Source organism: Ascaphus truei, chromosome 1 (genome assembly GCF_040206685.1).
Source record: "Ascaphus truei isolate aAscTru1 chromosome 1, aAscTru1.hap1, whole genome shotgun sequence".
NCBI lineage: Eukaryota > Metazoa > Chordata > Amphibia > Anura > Ascaphidae > Ascaphus > Ascaphus truei.
In genome coordinates, this window is record NC_134483.1 from 112,279,581 (window position 1) to 112,301,860 (window position 22,280).

At 39.1% G+C, this 22,280-nt stretch overlaps 1 protein-coding gene across 5 annotated transcripts in view; it reads left to right on the forward strand.

The window, feature by feature from the left end:
• Window positions 1–257: 257 nt before the first annotated feature.
• Window positions 258–22,280, forward strand: part of CAST (calpastatin) — a 106,478-nt gene continuing 84,455 nt past the window's right edge. For 3 of the 5 annotated variants that reach the window (XM_075593342.1, XM_075593347.1, XM_075593349.1), the window contains exons 1-2: window positions 259–559; window positions 15,162–15,209. In XM_075593342.1, coding sequence (XP_075449457.1) covers window positions 491–559; window positions 15,162–15,209 — 117 coding nt within the window. In that variant the 5' untranslated portion in view covers window positions 259–490. Of the gene's footprint in view, window positions 560–1,354; window positions 1,536–15,161; window positions 15,210–22,280 lie in introns of those variants that run through there. The other 2 variants (XM_075593356.1, XM_075593352.1) reach the window with 2 other exon arrangements.

Below are 22,280 nucleotides of genomic sequence, written 5' to 3' on the forward strand. Positions count from 1 at the left end.
GCCATAGGGAGTGACAGATAGAGGGAGTGACAGATAGAGGGAGTGACAGATAGAGGGAGTATCACAAGGCCCTGCAGGAATGCTGCACAATCTGTTGGACCTGTTGATCATTTTCAGCTAGCAAATATTACACCAGGTTCAGGGCAGAAACATCACCCCACCCATGTCCCGCTGGCAAGTTATGTCTAGCTAGGAAACCAAGTCCTGTCCCCCAAACACTGATAGTAAAACACACGAGAATACAAAAGTTCAGCTCTGTGTAGAAAGGGGAGAGAGAGAGAGGGAGAGAGAGAGCTCAGTGAGCCAGGGATAAAGCAGCTCTTGGCAAGAGCAGCAGGCAGAGGAGGGGCTTGTGCGTCTCAACGAGGTCGGAAAAAGCTGCTTCATACAGTAGGAAGTCACATTGTAACTTGCCTATTTATTTTTTTATTTTGCTGTAGCAGAGAAGACAGCTAATCAGAAAAGGGACGGACGGTAACTTTCTGCAGTCATGCCTAAGCCTAAAGGGAAGAAGCATCCCACACCCGCTCAAGCGGGCGCTGCCAAGGGCTCCAAAGAGGTAAGTGTGGGCTGCTGCCCTCGAGAATAAACAGCGGGCACTGATCAGCAGAGACACCCGAGCACTGTCTTGCAGAGCACTGTCTTGCAGAGCACTGTCAGGCCGAGCACTGTCTTGCAGAGCACTGTCAGGCCGAGCACTGTCAGGCCGAGCACTGTCTTGCAGAGCACTGTCCGAGCACTGTCAGGCCGAGCACTGTCTTGCAGAGCACTGTCCGAGCACTGTCAGGCAGGGCTGGTAACTGCGCTAAGCGCAGCAGGCGCACTGTTTTATAAAGAGATGGGTGAGGGAGTTTGCCACATATTTCCTGCCGTGGAGCAGGAGGGGTAATTGCAGTGTTTGGGTCTGAGTCACGGCAGTTTGGCAGCGGGATAAGATCAGGGGAGGAGGTGGGCGGCACACATCAAACAGGCTCCCAGGATGAAGGGCTGGGAGGTGATTTTGCGTCAGATCCGCGTGTCCCCAGGGTTAGCCTGTCATGTCTTCCTCACCAGGGAGTGAATCTCCCTCATTACTCAGCACCCACCGCCTATTCTTTCGTGCTGGTGACGAGGCTGTTAATTTCACATGTCATGATTAATAAACCCTCAAATATAAACAATTTAGTGTGCTAGGACTGCTGTGGTGTTTCCCCCTCCTCCCTGGCTGGGGATCCCCATGCAGCTTCTTCATGCATAGAGGGAGGGCCTGGAGAGGGACTCCAGTGCACAGCAGCAGCACAGGGCGTGGTGCTGTCTGCTATTCCTCTCTGCGTACAGTACAGTATGTTTCAGGGGAAACACAGCACTCCCTGTGACAAGGAGCCAGGGGGCTGGGTATAGTGCAGCCTCCTCCCTCCCAGCCAGAGGTGTATGCAGATTACTGCTAGTCCTTATAGCCAGCACTCATTCAGGTTCATTTGGATATTGCTGTTTACAAGGGGTTAAACAAACAAGGGACATTGACCATGGCTTTTGCAAGTTGGTGGTACGCTACGGTAAATATGATCTTTTTCTACATGCTTTCATTTGCAGCTCGTTTGCTGAGGTGCTTTAGGAGGGCAGTGTCCAACCCGTGACTTAATGTTGATACAACATACAAGATGTATTACAGAAAAGGCATCATGCTTTAACAGGGGGGGGTTCTTTGCCCCATCTTCAGCAGAAGTTGGAGGAAACCCCTGCTCCCCCTTTGTGTTGCTCAGTGTAGTGGGGCAGTGCTTGGATTGGGTGCTGTCACTGAATGATTGGGATGCCTGAGCTATGCACAGGAGTGGTGAGTCTTTGTGCTAAAGGTTGTACAGTATTTACCAAACTTATCCACCCTGATATGGCAGCTAACAGACCAATACTGTATGTTACTGTAACACTATCTATGTAGACAGAGTCACTTTCATTTAACATCGATGTGCTCTTTAAAGCTGCTACATTGTATTTGGTGCTGAAAGGAAGAATTTTTATGTTATGTTTTATCCAAGTCCCTTTATGCAGGAATTGTTGCAAGACATTTGCAGTATGATTAGGTGCAAGATACAGTAACAAAATGACATACACAATATTAAAAAGTCAACACACATTTGTACAGTATTTATGTAAGTGAAAAAGACTCTTCAAGAATCATGAAAAAACATTATTAAACACAGACAAAATTATAACCTGCAATGAGATTTTCTGTGATTAAGCTGTTGTTTGGAAAGATTTCAGGCCCTAAATCTATTACAGAGCCTCTGAATGATAGACATTGTAATATTTGTGTGACTCAAACTTCTGTCTCACTATCACTAACCTGACATCCTGTACTTGCAACAAGATACAGAGTCTTTTATGTAGAGTATTACAGTAGCTAGAACACTTTTACTGTATAACAAAGTACATTTTTACAGTATGACACCAACAATTCTCATCTAAAGGTAAATTCAAAATTGTTTTCATAATTCAAGTTACTATTTATCTTAGTATAAATCTATTTGCAAATGTGCCCAGGACATACTTGAAAACGAGAGGTAACTCTCAATGTATTACTTCCTGGTAAAAATATTTTATAAATAAAATAAATGTGGATATTTTCAAATGTTGTTGTAAAGAGGGAGATTGCACAATCATTTTATTAAACTGGTTGAGGCGTCAAGTGTATCTTTTCTAAAATTTTGCTTAGCACCTGAACATTAAATCATCTTAGATTAGTTATTTACAAAAACAAATGAAATTCAGTCAGGGTTAACCCAATTAAAATATCCTCACCAAAACTTTCAGGACATACTTGAAAACGAGAGGTAACTCTCAATGTATTACTACCTGGTAAAATATTTTATAAATAAATAAATAAATTTCATAAATATTTTCAGAGTCATATTTCTCTTTATTAACTTTTTTTATACACTTAAAAGATACTTGTATGTTTACTGTTAAATCTTCCTAAAGTATGTATGTGTTTTCTTTGTAAATAATTGCATTGTAACTTTTTCTACTCTATAAAATTAAATGTAAATTCCCAATTATTCATTTAATAACTATTTGTGACTACGTTAAGAACTATTTTTATTATTATTATTATAGTCACAAATTTTACTGTGAAATAACACAAACATTTTCTGTTTTGAAAAACATTAATGGGAAATAATATTAAGTGGACCATTGAAAATTATTATTCTGCTATTCTTTATTACTATGTAGCACTGAACATGGACTCGGCTCTGTACAAAATCCCTTACATTGTACATTTTCTGAAAACTGTTTGATACTTATATCTGACCACTGAGACTTTGCAATTTTGGCCACATTTATTTTCCTCAGTAAGATATAAAGATAGAATGATTTCAGGTTGAACCAGAGACACCACATTGTCTGTATATGCACTAATTGTATAAGGTAGATGCTAGCACCCAAATGGTTAATATAAAATTAGCAGGACAGGCACTGCCAGGAAAGGCACATTCTGTTATCTACAAGTAGAGAAAGAATGAGGAATAATGGGTTTCTCTGGTACAGTATCTACAAAGACATCTTTACAGAGAGGCTAAAATAAGGGATGCGTCTTTTGTATGTTTAAGGAGGCAGCAAGGTGGTAGATAACACAGCTTGTTAGTCCCATTCCTTTTATATGTTATCAGTTAAATAAAATATACTGAAATTGCAGTTTGAACTGAGAAAAACAAGTACATACATGGGCAGTTCCAGATTTCCTGAATGAAGGTGTAAGGGTTTATCCTGTGTGTAATGTACTTAGAACTACCAAAGAACTTGAACTGGTACCACCACGACTGTAGTTCTCCGCTCACAACTAAGAAATGCCTGTGCAAGACTTATATAGATGGCTTCCTATCTGTCTCTGAATAAATATTGGAAAAATACGTTGATTCGTGGATTTATTGACTAAGGCTGCGCTTATAGTGTCGTCGCCGGCGACAGCGATGCGACGGTGACGTCATGCTACGGTTGCTGGAAAAATCAAATTGACTTGACTTCCAGCAATTGCGACCAAGCCGTTGCGTCGCTTCTACTATAAGCGCACGCTCCGGCGGCAATACATTTGCTGTGCCGTGCCATCGCCGTCACTATAAGCGCAGCCTAAGGCCTCGGCCATGTTCCCTGCTTGCTGGCGGAAGCGCGCGGAAGCGCAGGTCTTAGGGGAATTTAAAATTCTCCCGCTTGCCGGCGCGACAGGCCGGTCACGTGAGCGGTTCGCCCAATGAGGGCGAACCAGCTCCGTGACGTCCCTGGCCCGCCCCCAACCAGTGACGTGCCTGCCCCCGGCCCGCCCCCTGACGGCCCGCTGACAGCGCGTGCGGTAAGCAACCGCAAGGCCAGGGAAAGCACCCGCTTTCCCTGCGCCTCAGCACGCCAGCAGGGAGCCTGGCCGAGGCCTCAGTTAGAAAGATACCTATTTTCAAGATATTGACTCATATCCAATAGGAGGAGAAATGTTGCAGCAATTGCAAAGTTTCAGTGATCAAATATAACTGATCAAACTGAATGGGAATGCCAGGGACCCCTACTGTGTTAATCCTATGGGTCATTAGTCAATGCAGAAATGCCTTCAACTTGCCTTAAACAAGCCCAGCACATACCCAGAATGTAACCGGGCTAGTTTAAGGCAAGCATTAGAATAGTCGTGGTCTCGTCTGTATGTTTAAACAGTTTTCAGAACATTTTCAATGTATGCAAGAATGTACTGTGTAACAAAACCACACAGTATGTATTGTACATGCGGGGTATGTGTTGTTGTGACATTGTCTGAGGTGTGTCACATTTAAGCATTACAGAGAAGGTGCTGTGTGGCCAAGTTCTTTCAGTTTATTTCAACTCCAATATTTATTTTTATCAAGCTGGTAATTTTCTCAGGAATAGTTTTTTTTAATTTTTTTTTTAAATGTTTTAACTTATTTCTTTTTGTAAATAACTAATATAAGTTTTTTTAATGTTCAGATGTTAAGCAGAATTTTAGAAAAGGTTAATTTGTCTCCTCATCCAGTTTAATGACATCATTTTGCAATCTGCCTCTTAACATTTTGAAATATCCACAGTTGCAAATATATTGGCACTAAGCCAAATAGCAATGTGAATTATGATAACATTTTTGTATAGAACATTTGATCAGTATTGTTGGGGTCAGCAAAATGTACTTTGGTATACAGTAAAAGTGTTCTAGCTACAATACTCTTCATAAAAGACCCTGGATCTTGTTGAGGACAGTAAAGGATATCAGGTTAGTGATAGTGAGACTGAAGTTTGAGTCACACAAACATTACAATGTCTATCATTCAGAGGCTCTGTAATAGATTCAGGGCTTGAAATCATTCCAAATAAATACAGAAGGTTGGCCTCTCTCTGCCTCTGTGTTAGTTACTACAGCATGCAGGCTAAGGCCGGTTCTATACTGCGTGTTATTATTAACATATTAATTATTAAAGTATTTATTTATTTAGAAACTTATTTAAACACACATATACACACATACACACACATATACATACACATACATACAGTACCTCACTCTCTCACAGCATACACACAAAAGCGTGCGTCACGTGCACGCGCATTCATACAGTCACGCGCGTGCGCACGGCCGCACACACTATAGAACGGCCCTAACAAATCACTTGAACTACATTATCACCTAAACATATTAATTTAGTCAGTGGTGAATGAGATTAGGGAAGTTAATCAGTAATCAGCAAGTAATATAATGTAAAGACAACCCAGAATAAAAGCTTGAGTAATGTATAACTGGGAGTCAACTGCTCACTTCCTGAGTTGTAATAGAGTGGCCCAAAAACATCATCTTAACAGGGTTTATGTAAAAAAAAAATACATCACTGTGTGTGTGCAATATCCTCACAAAGTAAGACAACAAAAGTATACGTCAATCATAGTAGTGAATAATGGCGGAAAACATTTGCCTAGGATTAGTAAAGATATCATCAAAAGTATGGTATGGAATTCCATTCTCAGCTCGTAATCCGTCCAAATCATTGCACTGTGAGAATTCTCCTGGTGTTGCAAGAAGAGGAAGTGTTCTCATTAAACCAGCACTGCAGCATTTATCAAACCAGTTCCAATGAAACCAATTGAAATCCTCCAATGGGTGGCTAACAACTTTTTATAATACATCAAGGGATCATATAATTTGATGATTTAAGTAGTTGGCTTTGCTGTTCTTATTCTTAAACACTGAAATATTCTCTGTGTCATTCTTAATAAAATAATACGTGATACCAAATGTAGGCGTTTTCCAAACTAATTTCTTATTCTGAGATTACTGTTGTTTTGAGTTTTATCTTTATTGGGTGATGGACAGAAGAAGACGTTGCAGACACTACCTGATAGTTACCTCTAAGTTGAATATGCTTGAAAGGCTTCACTTTATATTTCATTTCACCTTTACGGGACAAACCCTATTCAATGTGTTAAGAAGCAGGTAAATGAAGGTCGATGCATGGTTAACTATGTATTACCCCACTTCTCAGCATATGGAAATGGGGAGAGGGTGTGTATGAGGAATTCAACAATGAATTTTGTAGTTGAAGAACAAGTCATTACATCAAGCTAAATTACCTTTTTGTGTTTTTATAATCCTTATTTTTATAACACAGTGAAGGAGTTTATAGTATGAAAAGTCAGAGCATTAAGACATTTTTTGAAAGGCTTTAACAAATGCTTAAAAAATATATACCATATTTTATACTCAGCAGCTCAATTGTTCTTCAATTTACTGAATACCATTACTTTTTGTATTTATAAGCAATTGGCACAATATGTATATTATCTACTGAGCTGTGCCCTATTTAAGGACTCACTAACATGTAACCACACCAAAGTAATTGGTGTTTCCAAATCTGGCTCCATCAATTACTATGATAACCACTTGACTGGCATGCATAATTGTAGCCTTGTATTTCCACAGACTCACGCACTGGTGTAATCAGTTTTATTTTTTATTGGTTTTAGAAATTGTGCCCACATAGCGTTTTAAAGATAGAATCACACATAGAAATCACACAAAAAGAAACTGTGCCTACTGTAGGTTTAACCTATTACAATTTCACTGTCATTTGATATCTTTACAAAATATCAAACAAGTGTAAGTATTTTTAAACGATTTCTAAGTAAGATACTTTGTTATACCTTTTAATGGACCAACATACAGTATCAAGGTTGTCTTGTCCATAAACTTTGGAGACTGCAGAGGTCTGTTAATCTGCCACATTCCCATCTTGTTTCAAACATGCACTCATCACACACATTCTAAAGAAACCCTCTCTTCACCCAGCCTCCCTCTCTAACTACCGTCTTATCTCTCTTCTCCCCTTTGCTTCCAAACTACTTAAGGACTTGTATGCAATGGCCTGACTCACTTTCTGTCCTCCAGCTCCCTGCTTGACTCTTTGAAATCCGGTTTCCGTCCTCTACACCAGGGATGCGCAATGTGGGGGGCGTGCGATTTTTCTGGGGGTTGGGGGGATGCGGCGTTGCACAGGCCCCGCGCTCTTCCAAAAGGTATTTAAATTAAATGCCGGGGGATCGCCTCTGCAACTCTAAACGTACCTTCACTCTTTCGGCGTCAGGACTCGTTTTCATGGCAATGCGGCGTGAAAAGACGCCGCGGGGTCATGTGACGTGATGTCGCACGCGTCAAATGATGTTGCGGGGACACGTGACGTTACGCCGCGCGAGGTAAGGAGGGGGGGCGCACAACATGAGAGCAGGCAGGGGGAGAGCAGCAAAAAAAGTTTGCACGCCCCTGCTCTACACTCCACAGAAACAGCACTAACTACCGTAATCTGGCCAATAACCTAATCACAGATAAGTCTAAGGGTCACTTCTCCTTACTAATTCTCCTGGATCTCTCTGCTGTCTTCAACTCTGTTGCTCACCTCCTTCTCCTGAACACTTTTCACTCCATTCGCCTCCATGATGCAGCCTTCTCCAAGTTTGAGCTTTACCTTTTTCTGGTTGGTCTTTTGGCCAACAAGATGTCGTATTACCTGATTGGCTGGCTATGCCAGCCAATCAGTATAAGGCTTAAAAATGGATCTAGTTCTAACCTAGTTCACGTCCAACCTATCTAACCGCTCCTTCAGTGTTTCCTTCTCTTGGTATTTCTTAATCTTTACTCCCTCTTTTTGTTGGGGTCCCACAGGGTTCTGTCCTTGGGACTCTGCTATTCTCACTCTACACCTCTTCTCTTGGCGAACTAATACAATATTTTGGCTTTCAGTATCATCCCTATGCCGATGACACTCAAATTGATCTCTCCTCCATTTGACCTCCTCCCTTTCTCCTGTCCTGAGTTTTGCATATAAGTAGCTGTTTGGATATGCATTAAACTCAGGGGAAATAACACTCATTACTAATTTATGTAACCTAATGTTATTTGACCTGATTTAACAGAGCTTAGTGTATCTGGCCCAAAGTATCTTACTTTTTCTGGGATGAATCTGGCTACTAGTACCATTCAATAAATCATTATTACAGGTTCATATTTATATTGTTTTAATCAGTTTAACTTGAAAGCAGCAAGCAGTCCATGTTGCTTGTGTGTGTTTTTTTCCGTTAGATATTGTTTTTTACTTATTTACTCTAACGAAGAAACAATATGGCCGCTGGGATCAGCTTTGCTCTGTAGGCCAAAAAACCCAGCAATGTCAGCTGTAGGGTGTTAGAGTTGGTTGTGATCTGTAGCTCTGTCATCAGTAGCTTTAGAAATTTAGCCTTAGTCACAAATACCATTGTTACAGTTTTTCCAGTGTTTAAAAACAGTTTGTTTCAGCAAATCTAGTTTTCAAGTCTTGAGAAATCAGATTGAATTGCGTGTCCAAGGTCAGTGAGGCTATGGTGTGTGCATATAAGATTGTGTCATCTGCATACATGTTCATTAAAGCTCCCTTACAAGATCATTCATGATGACTGAAAAGAGTAGTAGCTTCAGAAGAGAGCCTTGCAGGACCCTGCAGGTAACATCCAAGGGGTTGGAGTTACAGTCAGAGATAGACACATATTGGGATCTACCCGATTGGTATGAGTGAAACCAGTTTAAAGCATGCTTCCCTATTCCAAAACTGAAGCTTGTTTAACAAGATATTATGATCAACAGTATCAAAAGCCTTTGCAAAATCTAGGAATATGTTGTCCCATGCCACACGGGGTCTCATTGCAAACTTTTAAGAGGGTAGTTACCATGGAATGTTATGGGCAAAAGCCATATTGAAGTTGGCTAAGGAAATTTGTCTTGGTATAGTAATCGCTTAATTGGGAGTGGATACATTTTTCCATGACTTTGGATAGTATTGGGAGAAGAGAGATTGGTTTGTAGTTGCAGACAGTGTTTTTGTCCCAACGTTTGAAGATTGGGATAACTCCGGCAGTTTTGCAGGTCTGTGGGATATGGCCTGTAGAGAAAATAGAGTTCATTAGGGAGGCAAGCGGTATGGCACTGAGTCGTAATAATTTTGATTGCAGTAGGTCAGGTGCACATTGTGGACACACCTGTGTGATCTCCTCTTCAGATACTGGGACAAATTGAAAACGGTAAGCAATGTTGGAAAAGCCAAACTGTTTATCAGCAGAATTAGTAATGGGCAGCTCCATTGTGTTCTTGATGTGACAAAGTCATACAAACCAAGAAAATAGCAACATTGTCAAGACACTAATCCCTCTTCCACCTTTTATGGGGCCTCTCTCAGTTTTTCCCAATTCTGCTTTGTTTTTCATATCTTGATTGTAATCTTATCCCACTGATTCCCTATACTGCCTTCTTTGACTCAACAGTAGTGATGGGAACCAGATCGAAATCCCTTGGGTCGCATGCTTCACAATCATGCAGTAGATCAGCCTGCACTACTCTTTACCATAAACTTCGAGGTCATCCAGTTCTCTTGAGCTCATTCTTTATAGCAAATATGAAAAAAAGTTGTAAAATGGGCTTTCTCAGGGCTTCTGTTATGGACAAACATGTGCCAGCAACCTCGTCGTCCGATCCAATCAGAAATGGCAACGTCAGTGCAAAGTTCCAGTGGAACCAGTGGAGTACTTGCTTCCCAAGTACCCCTGATGCTATAAACCTGCACCTACTTCGTGAAATGGGTACAATCCCACCGTTTTACATCCACTAATATTGTTACGACTTACATTTTGTGCAAGTCTTGAGATTGGCAGCCCTGGGTCACACCTGGAACATTTTTTCTCTTGTAAGATTATTGCCTCTTGCAGTTAATGTGTTCACATGTTATGGCCTCTTTTATGCCTCTTACTTCTATCTTCTGTATTTGCAAAAAACTAAATAAACTTTAAAAAATATGTATGTGTTTATAGTGCATTGCCTCTCATGTATATGTATGTATAATCTTATTTACTGTATATAGCGCCAATAATGTGTGCAGCGCTTTACACATTTACAATGCAAAGTAAATAAATTACAAACAATGGGGATAAGTTCCACAGGTAAATAACAACATAAGGAAAGGGGAGTCCTTGCCCCGAAGAGCTTACAATCTAAGTATGTCTGATAAAAATGCTAAAACCTCAAATACCTATTTGGAAACTTTTACAGCCCTAAAAATTAGACAAAATGATTGATTGTTTCAAAAATGATATCAAGATGTATTCAATATTTTGGTAGTGGTCTGTTTTGTTCTAAACAAGTCAAACTGCATGATATGGTGGTACCTAGACCATTTATTTTATTATTTTTAAAGTTACAATTTTACTTTAAGAGAATTTAGGACATTTTTATGAAATCTTCCCATTCCTCCTCCGGCACCACTCACAACAAGTCCTAGAAGTTAGATCACAGAACCAGTAGATTATTATAATTCGGTTTCAGTGCAGTAGCTGAGAGCATGGAATGCTTTAACAGATTCTCTTTGTGGCCCTTTAACTTGAATAGCGCACAAGGTGCCAGCTCTAAAAGTATACATAGACATGTGTCCATACATATGTTAACGTTTGGAACTGTGACCCTTCCAAAAGTTTGGTGGTTTCGTTTCATCCTTCTGGCATTTCAGAGTTTCTCATCAATGGTGATCATTGTACCGATGTAGTAGCCGTTATGGCCCCTGCTGGCATGTTGCAGCAGCATAAACACAATTCACCAGCAGGAGCAGACACCATTGTAATGGCATTAGCTGTGAGAAAGGGGCTGGGCTACTGAGCTATTATTGCACAGTCTGCTACATCTGTATTAAAGAAGAAATATATCTCAATGATATTTAAGTTAGTTTTTAAATAACTCCATATTTATATGTATAATCAATATTTCTGAGGTCTTTTCGCGGCTTCTCAGTAGAATCACTCTGTACTGCGACAGAACAAAAGTAAGATAGAATTAATACCTTTAATAGCTCACTAATGGTTAAACAGACTGCAAGCTCTAAGAACCACTTAGGTCCCTTCTTCAGGTACAATTTTATCTAAAGAAGCTGAGATAACAAGGCATATTTTACCTTTACAGTGCCATAATAATGCTGCTGGTATCACTAAATATTTTATTTGAAAGAACACAGTGAACGTTTCAATGGTTGTATAGAAACAGCAAAGTTTATAACGTAACTAATTTACAGCCATATTTACTAATCCGTCTTCTGCTACAAGGCATCTCCCGGCACCATACAGCCCATTCAAGTCACTGGGTTGTAAGGTGTGTTCCAGTGTCTAACGGTGTCTTATTGTGGAAGACTGTTTAGTAAATATGGCCATGTATGATGTGGTCTATAACCACCTCACGTGTCTGTGCCATTGATTCATGATTGTTACGACTACATTTGAGCGGTTACAGTATATGTGGGTGTGAAGTTACAGTGGCCAAGTGATTTGTAATCATGCAGTACATTTTTATAAGCGGTGAATAACGAATGAACTGGTATTGAATACAGGTACAGGAATATCTTTATGCATAAACAATGTTTTATAAAGTTATCTGGAAAATAGCACAGAGCAGCCTCCAATAATACATTAAATAGTTTTATAACATAGAAAAAACACAATAGATTTTAACTCACATTTGTGAGGCTAAGACACAGCCTCAATAAAAACCTTGGTGCTCTGTTGCATTCCCTTGATGACCCGATGCAGCTCCTTAGTTGAGCAAAGAGATCCTCTCCTCTTGGTATCTCAGCGGAAGTGGACTACTGTACAGTATGTATCTGGTTATACAGCACTTGCGTTTCTAGAGGGGGGAAGTACCGGCAACATGGAGAGGAAGCACTTTTCCTATGCGTTTCGCAGGACCTCTGGTTGCTTCTTCAGGGGGGTGTAGTAGCCGATGAACACTCATGGACTGCTTTTAATTGCCGATCTACTAACTGCGCTAATGTTTCTAATTAATAACTCTATTAGCACATATTTTCTAACCCAGTTGTTGCAGATTAAATGATAATCATGAAAATCATTATAAATAATATCCACGACTATCAGAAGACTTACATATCTCTCTCCAGTATGTGTGAAACAGGTGGATTTCCAACTTCCTCTTGGATCCATAACCATTGTATATTGTAATAACTGGTATAAGCAATGTAATAGTTAATAATCAAAGATAGCACACAGCTTTGCTTGCTCCCTATTTAGTGGTAGTATTCTGACATATGGACAATGAAATCGCAGAAAAAATATGCCCGAACAGTACCTGCATTTAAGTCTTTCAAGTAGAGATTTAGTATATATGTGTCAAACAGAACTCGCCCTCTTTTGACAAATACTGGAGCGATATGCAAATCCTCTGACAGTCACGGATATCATTGATAACGATTTTCATGGTGATCATTTCAGCTGCAACAACTGGTTCTGAAAAATATAAGAGATAACTCCTTCAGTAAAGTAACAACCTCACCTGTAGATTACCATGGAAAAATAACTAATCAGGAGAAGAAAAAAAAAACCTTAAAAACAGTGAAGAACCATAAGTATGAGAATATTGCACTAGTGTCTTTTTATTGTAATGAGATACACTTAGTTATCTTTATACACACTGCTAGAACCGTTAGAGCTGTGGCCTAGAAAATTAGTGGCTGTGGGTTCTAATCCTGTTGGGTCTGACACCATTCCAGTCATTAGGTTGGTGTTCTAGGCTTATTATGAACTTTAAACAGTTGGTATTGAAATCCTTTAAGGAAGTGTGGGACGAGACTCATTTAAATATATACTTTGCACAGTCATTAGCATATCTCTCCGGTGTACTCCATTTTCAGCACCAGGTATATCTCTCTAATTTATTTGGAGGGAGGTTTGAGGGGATATATATCTGGCAACTGCTAACAAAATTAGAAAGGTCTCTCACTCGCTCTCCCTTACGTAGTCTGTGGCAGGTTGTTAAGTATGTAATTTGAATGTGAATCTTAGTGTGCAGAATGGATTTTGGCAAAATGATCCGCGGAATTCCGGGAAAGATTTTGCCAGTTCCGCCCATTCCTACCCTTGAGGACAGGAGTTGGCACCTCTGAGCTACAGTGCAAACCATTAGTTCAACTTGTCTCTCTACTAGAGTTCCTATTGCTATTGTTCTCCATTTCAATCTCACCCAATAATTTATTTGTAATTCAACATAGGGTGATTTTTACAGTTTATTATGTAAATGGCCCTCTTCACTCGGTGTCCTACATATAAACAATGGTTTGGTAATGTTTTGGATAACAAGATCAAAAATCAAATAAAATACACATTTTTAGACATTTTCGAAATTAGTCAATTAAATTACTCATTGTGATCTAACAAATACTTTATAGATGTTACATATCTTATATTTATATTGATCAATTCTGTTGTAAAATAATGGGATGAGAAGGGTTATTCCCAGAGTCTGAAGTTATTTTGGCTTGTTTGATGAGGTGACCTGCAATACAATCTACCGGAGACTCTCACAGCCTAAGGTTCTTTCAAAACTAAAGCTATCGCACGTTTTAATCTAGTCTGTAACTGTACATACGTCTATGGCATATATTATCTTTAACTGTGCATGCAATGTCTTGTATATAATGCATAACACTGTACACTTAATGTAACTATGTATTTGTAACCATGTATCTGTCATCATAACTCTGTGCCCAGGACATACTTGAAAACGAGAGGTAACTCTCAATGTATTACTTCCTGGTAAAACATTTTATAAATAAATAAATACAGTTTAATATTAAATGTTTCCCATATACATTTTTAGCCGGGACAGCCCTGATTTTTGGGGCCTCTGTCCTGACTTTTGAGGCCACTGTCCCGGTTTTCTATCGGCTCCGGCCGCGCATTCGCAATTGGCACGCAATGACGCATGCGCATTAGCGGTTTGCAAGTGCCAATCACGCGTGCGCTTAAGCGCCCGGAAAGCGCTTTTCGCGCACGTGCAGTTGCCGCTCGCAACTGTGCATATGCGACTTTTGTCCAGGTTTATTGCCGGGACAAATAGGGTTATCCTAATCACGGTGCAACATAAGGTGATATCCTGTTCCTCTATAATTTCCAAATATGCACAGGGAGAGGTCTGCTATGCAGTATGACGAAAGGAGGACAATGTATGTGACTGTCCTTGCCTTGGTATGCTGAGTCAGTTCAATTAGCTGACCTGACAAAAAATGAGCAAAACATACACTCCCTCAAATTGCACATTCATTTACAAAACTGAACATCACACCCTGCAATTGTGCCTAAAATAATTAGATACATCATCAGACGTATCCTTAAGCAAACTTTTTGGTAAGGAGACGAGGAAACCATGTTTATGAGAAATATAAAGCATAGTTTTGTTTTTTCTTGTGCGTTTGTTGTTGGGTGGATATCATTTAGGGGGTTATTAATAAGTCCGCCATGTGCAAAACTGTGGTAGTAAGAGTGTTGAAAATAATGCTACTTGTGTATTTATTCTTTGCTAAATCTGGTGTCAGTTTTTTAACCAGTAACCTCAGTTTTTTTCATAGACCAAAGGGCAGCATTTACTTTGAGAATAAATGTATTTGCTTCTGAAAAAGAGCAACATTAATTATGAGCAGGAGCCTGGTGGTAACTACTGTATATACTCAGACTCATACACACAGCACCGTTTTTAACTTTATCTTAGGGTATTACTGATGCAGTAAAACAATGTTATGTTTACGGGTGTAACCATTTAATTGTAGATAACAGTAGAAATGTTTTATTTTTTTCAGTGTGGCGGCACGAAAACTGCTGATAAAAAAGTACCTGAAGCTGCAGAGGTAAATGTGACGTAAATGAACTCATTACAATGGTTTATATTTTCCCTAAACATTATGTGGAATCCTGAACCCCTTTAGAACAGATGAGCCTGCGGTACTTTGCCAAGAGGATACGACTCTGCAGTCTTTTAAACAGCACGTAGAAACACAAAGTCGTTTTGCATATGTGAAGATTTTCATTTTTATATTTCCAATAATCTATGCAATCATTTTAAGTTTTGAAAATAATGTTCAATATTTGTATATATTAAGTGACTTATTTTCTGGGAAATATAGATAATTGCAGCACACCAAGCCCAAAGGTCAGATTGTTGTCTTTTTGCTTTATCCTGGAATAAAATATTTATTATTTGGTGTGCTGTCATTATAAATATTTTTAGTATGTGATTCAAAGGCATGGACAGGCCTCTAAATGGTACAGTTTGCCGTCTCAGTCAGCATATTTATTAGTTAAAAACACTCTCTAGGTACACAAAATAAATTATCGTGAGCTAAAAAGTGACAAAAACTCTCCAGCGTACAGCAAATTAAAATACCACTTATGAGTTTATTCACGTCTCAGACAGGCCCACAAACCGTGCCTTTCCACATAACCACTCAGCATACAATGCTTCCACTGCCGCTGAGGATTCAGGGTAATGACATGCAAATAAGTACTCACAGGTTTGCTGACTATGCAGTTCTTTAACCCAGGCTTTGCTGTAAAAGCGATGTAATACGGCAGGCATAAGCTTACAGGGATCCGTGTTAAAATGGATAAGAAGCAAACGGTGACGCACTGCGAGTGCTCGTCTACATGTCATTACCCAGAATCCCAGGCCACAGTGGAATCAGTGTGCGTTGAGTGATTATGGGGAAAGGCAGAGTTGTGGACCTGTCTGAGTCATAAATGTGCCAATAAGTGGTATTTCTGTTTGCTTTACACTCTCTCAAGCACTTCCTTTCCTCTGTTATCGCACTCATTTTCTGCAATACAATACAATTGGTACTGAATCTTATTAGCAAAGTTAGTGCTACACACAGTTCTGATTTTAACCATCAATTTCTGTTGTTTAATGTTACAACACTGAATTCACTTTGGAATTCCCAACAGACCAAGTGTGTTAGGTAATAAGGAGGTAGGTCGCATAGACAATAACTCTGAGCAGCCATGCTTGTCCCCTTGTATTTATGCTGGAATGTTTGCACCCACCCCCATGAAAAGATTGATCTTATTCTGTGTCCTTGAATTTGCAGAACAAATGTAGAATGCATGGAACTATTGCTGAGTTAGTAGCAATTCAGCTAAACATACTTTTATTTTTGTCTTGCTAAACACTAAAGGCTCCTTTAACAAATTGAGTTCCATAAGGGAGTTGCCTGTATTGTTGTCAGACTATAACACCAGGGGAATGTTTCCTGCCATAAGCATGCCAGATTTACAGTTGTACTGAGTGTATATTAACAGTATTAAAACATTTGCTTTGATCACCCAGCAATGCATGCTATCAGATGGGGAATGAGAGAAATAGAAGAAGGGGCAGTGCAAAACTTCACATGTTTTATCCATTCTAAAAACACAACTATTCACACGAGTAAGAATATCTTCAACGTTTTGATATCGCTTTACCAAAAAGAAAATAATGATGAATACTGGTTCATCGCTATGTTGTAGTACTCTAACAAATCCATAAAAATTACAAAAAAACACACGTTTTTGACATTTGACATGCAACTGATCAGAAAGGACAATGTGGTATATCTCCCAAAACAAAGGTTTGTACTGCTCACCCAGTACTTTAGAGCTTCAACTTGTAGAAAACATTGTAGAAACATGTTCATAATAATATACTTTGGGGGGAAATACTTTTTTCTTAATTTCTGTTACCCCTTAACCTCTACATTCAGTACATTGTTCTAGAGCATTCTTTCTCCTGGAAATATCTCCCTCTTGTACCTTACAGAAACGATTGTATTTGATATTGTTTTGGGCCCTTCTCCCTCTCCTAGACAGTTGAGATATTTTAGCCTTTCTAATGCATTCTCTTTCTTGCTCCTCTTTGGACCACTTTTATTTGATTATGTCCAGCAGTGACCTTGATAACTGGGCAGTACTACACTGTAGGTTTTATCAATCATTGTGCAATTCACTAGTAATGAGAAATATTGATGAAAAATATAGTTTTTGGCGACACTTAAATATGGCTACCCCAGTGATTTTGTGAGAAAATGTAATGCATTTCTCTTTAAACTTCAGCATTCATTCTTCAATTAATGATGATCATATATATATATATATATATATATATATATATATATATATATATATATATATATATATATATATATAATGCATTGTATACACCATACTATTGTTTGTTATTTTGAGGGAAATCCACTTTCTAATCGGTACTGTTATCTTAAGTTCTTTTTTTTACTAAACATTAAAGGGTCCTTCGAGTTCAGCAAGGAAGTTGCCTGCATTGTTTTCTGTCAGACTCTTTAACAGCAAGGAATGTTTCCTGCCACAAACATGCCAGATTTACAGTAGTACTGATTGCATTTTTACAATGACAGGAGAGAATATTCTGTAGAGAAATAAAGGAAGGAACAATTTCAAACTTCATATGTTTTACCCATTCTAAAAACAAAACAATTCAAATACAGCTTCAGAGTTACAATGCCAGTGAAAAACAGGTTGAATCTGTTCCGAAAAGAAATGATAAAGAAAAATAAGCACCAGAAGAAGAAAAATATTGATAAAGACTAGAGCAGAAAGTAATAGCAAAACAGCGGTTATATATTATGTCCACAAAGCCGAAAAGGAAGCTCCACTTTAACAAAGCAATCCCTCTAAGGCAGTGTTTTCCAACTCCAGTCCTCAGGGAACCCCAATAAAGTCAGGTCTTAAGGATATCCCTGCTCCAGTACAGGTGGCTCAGTTAAAATGACTGAGCCGTTGATTGACCCGCCAGTGCTGGAGCAGGGATATCCTTAAGACCTGTCCTGTTGGGGTTCCCTGAGGACTGGAGTTGGGAAACACTGCTCTAAGGAACAAAATGAAGCGATGGCAGAGACGGGTTTAGGGATTACGGGGTAGATCCTCAGAAGGTCGCTAATTTTGTCCAAATAACGTAACATTCCCGAAATAGGTAACAGGCCTTATTTTCCTCCTTATTAACGGATATCCTCAAGGCTAATAATATGTAAAAGAAATGTCCGTTAGCAAAACGACCAACATGACATTACCTGGATGAACGGGGATTAGCATAGCCCAAAAAATACACTGCACATGCGCATTGGGAAAGAACGTTTTTAGTGAACTTTAGTATACTATACTAGTTAGAATATTACATATGCAACATTTCTTTTCTTTTCTTACACACAGTGCCTGAACTGTGTGTAATTAGATATTATTTTTGTTACTTCTGTCTCCTTAAAAATCATTGTCTCATATGTACAGTTGTGTGAAAAAGAAAGTACACCCTCTTTGAATTCTATGGTTTTACATATCAGGACATAATAACAAACATCTGTTCCTTAGCAGGTCTTAAAATTAGGTAAATACAACCTCAGATGAACAATTACACCGTGTTATGATTTACAAAAATAAAGCCAAAATGGAGAAGCCATGTGTGAAAAACTAAGTACACCTTATGATTCAATAGCTAGTAGAACCACCTTTAGCAGCAATAACTTGAAGTAATCGTTATCTGTATGACTTTATCAGTCTCTCACATTGTTGTGGATGAATTTTTGCCCACTCTTCTTTACCACGTTGCTTCAGTTCATTGAGGTTTGTGGGCATTTGTTTATGAACAGCTCTCTTAAGATCCAGCCACAGCATTTCAATCGGGTTGAGGTCTGGACTTTGACTGGGCCATTGCAACACCTTGATTCTTTTCTTTTTCAGCCATTCTGTTGTAGATTTACTGGTGTGCTTGGGATCATTGTCCTGTTGCATGACCCAATTTCGGCCAAGCTTTAGCTGTCGGACAGATAGCCTCACATTTGACTCTAGAATACTTTGGTATACAGAGTAGTTCATGGTCGACACAATGACTGCAAGGTTCCCAGGTCCTGTGACTGCAAAACAAGCCCAAATCATCACCCCTCCACCACCATTCTTGACAGTTGGTATGAGGTGTTTGTGCTGATATGCTGTATTTGGTTTTCGCCAAATGTGGCGCTGTGCATTATGGCCAAACATCTCCACTTTGGTCTCGTCTGTCCAAAGGACATTGTTCCAGAAGTCTTGTGGTTTGTTCAGATGCAACTTTGCAAACCTAAGCCGTGCTGCCATGTTCTTTTTAGAGAGAAGAGGCTTACTCCTGGCAACCCTTCCAAACAAAGCATACTTGTTCAGTCTTTTTCTAATTGTACTGTCTTGAACTTTAACATTTAACATGCTAACTGAGGCCTGTAGAGTCTGAGATGTAACTCTTGGGGGTTTTGCAATTTCTCTGAGCATTGCACGGTCTGACCTTGGGGTGAATTTGCTGGGACGTCCACTCCTGGGAAGATTGGCAACTGTCTTGAATGTTTTCCACTTTTGAATAATCTTTCTCACTGTAGAATGATGGACTTTAAATTGTTTTGAAATGGCCTTATAACCCTTCCCAGATTGATGGGCAGAAACAATTGCTTCTCTAAGATTATTGCTGATGTCTTTCCTCCTTGGCATTGTGTTAACACACACCTGAATGCTCCAGACCAGCAAACTGCTAAAACTTCAGCTTTTATAGAGGTGGTCACACTTGCTGATGCTGGGCATTTGATTAGCAGCATCTGTCTGCTACTTAGCATCTTAATTCCTATGGAAGCAGTAAGGGTGTACTTAGTTTTTCACACATAGCTCCTCCATTTTGGCTTTATTTTTGTTAAATAAATCATGACACGGTGTAATATGTCATATGTTGTTGTGCATCTGAGGTTTAATAAGTGATGCTTTTCCATAAGACACCAGAGCACCAGAAGATGATTTATTTACAGAACTCTTATTTATTATGCCTTCATCTTAATTACTGCTTTCCGGGAAAATCTCATGCAAAATACAAAGAAAGAAAGAAGGTAAAGCAAATTGTCAATTTGAATTTGATCCTAAATAGCAGGCAAATGAAAAAAACTGAGAGAAAAAAACCTTGTTTTTTGTGTCTTGTAAAAAATAAATAAGATTTTATTTTCACTTATAAACAAAACATATAGTACTGCACATTTGAAAAACAAAATGTAGTGAGACAAGTGTTAACCTGTTCCCATCACAGTCTGACCTCGCCAAGGTCAATCCTGTAACATTAACATTGTAAACTTCAGAATGGATTGCAACTCTGCTTTAGAGTATCTTTATAAAAATTACACTCATAAATGATGCAAATGCACTTTGCTTATGGTTTAACTTCTATTTTTAATTAGCATGGTTTACTTGATCTAAATCATAAATTATGTATTATCACAAACATAAATAAAACATAGAGTTTATATGCAGCAGATTTTTCATAAAGAAGATATAATTCTTGATGCCTTATTGAGTACAAACAGCGATGTTTAAATTCCATTCACCATGAGCAACCCTTTTCTCTGGCTTTAAAAGAACAAATATGGGGTTATTTAATGAACTGCAGTAGTGCCAATTGGGGGAATATCACACGGAAACGCTCATTGACTTCACTACCGCAGTTTAATGAACTCCCTTAATTAGGGTTGCAACATTTAATGTTTTATAATACGGGACGCCGAAATCCAGTATGAAAGTGACATCATAATGAGTGATAGAAGGATTTTCAAATGCTTCGAGCTGAATCGTATCTCTAGCTTGACCGCTATATTCTTTGGTTTTTAGCATCTCTGCTCTTGGCCGGGCGGGGAAAGAAGCGCACTGAACTAACAGGTAGTGGTGGGAGAAAAAGTAATGAGGTGGGGTGGGTGTCATGGTATTAGGAGATGAAAAGGCAGACTCCTAAGTTTATTATTTTAATAATTTAGTAATGCGACATCTATCGGAAAAGGTAACTATTACAATCAAGTAGAAATCCATTACCTTTTTATGGCTGATTTCATTGCAGTAATTTTTAAGTTCAGCACTTCACATCAAGGCACTAAAATACGGGACAATTATGCGTCTCATTAGACCTTTCAGGGACAACGGGACAAGTCAATAAAATAAGGCACAATCCCGTATATACGGGACGTCTGCTAACCCTACCCTTAGTACTTAATTATGTTTGCTTATTTTGTTACTGTAAATGTTTTCTTAAATGGACTGAATAATTTAGGCTAATAATGGCATGATTATAACACCGCTATAGAAATGCACTGGGTAAAATGGAAATAGGTTATACAGACGAATAAATGTAAGCTTGTTAGTGCACAATAGACAAACAAGAGAGCATTCTGTGTAAAAACGGAGGGCTTATTTATATTCAATAAGAAGAAGACTGAAAAAAAGACCAATTTGGTTGATAGCAACAACTCCTTTAGTAAAAGACCACTTCGATTGCCATTCAACTGACTGTGTGGAAATGCATAGCTGAATTTAGCAAATCTAGTCCCAGAATGTACTTTCCCAGAAGGTATAGTGCCGGCGACGCGACGTCGCGTCAAAACAAATGCATTGCCGCCGTCGCCGCGTGCACTTATTGTAAGCGCTGCGCGATGGCGCGATGGCTTGGTCGCGATCGCTGGAAGTCATCTCAATTTGATTTTTCCAGCGACCGCAGCCTGCCGTCACCGGCACTATAAGCGTAGCCTAACTGTAGCTCTTGATGTTTCTATTTACAGTTTATGGTATGTTTCTTCACATAATTATTTACCTGACATCTCTTTCAGAAATGTGGCAACTGATAATTTAGGAAGTGACTCTCTATAATGAGCTGGGCAATTTGGCTGACTAATGCTCTCTTACGCATAGAGTGTAATGGTGACAGTGACCAGCAGGCTGCTCCCGTTCTTGCTTGTGCATCATTTGAAATAATTGAATCTCTATTGTAGACATTACTTTTTCTTGGCCTAACATAATAAGGTTAATAGTTTCAGGTTTCATACATACATACTCTGCTATCAACTTCACATTTATATGAGTGTTGGCATGTGACA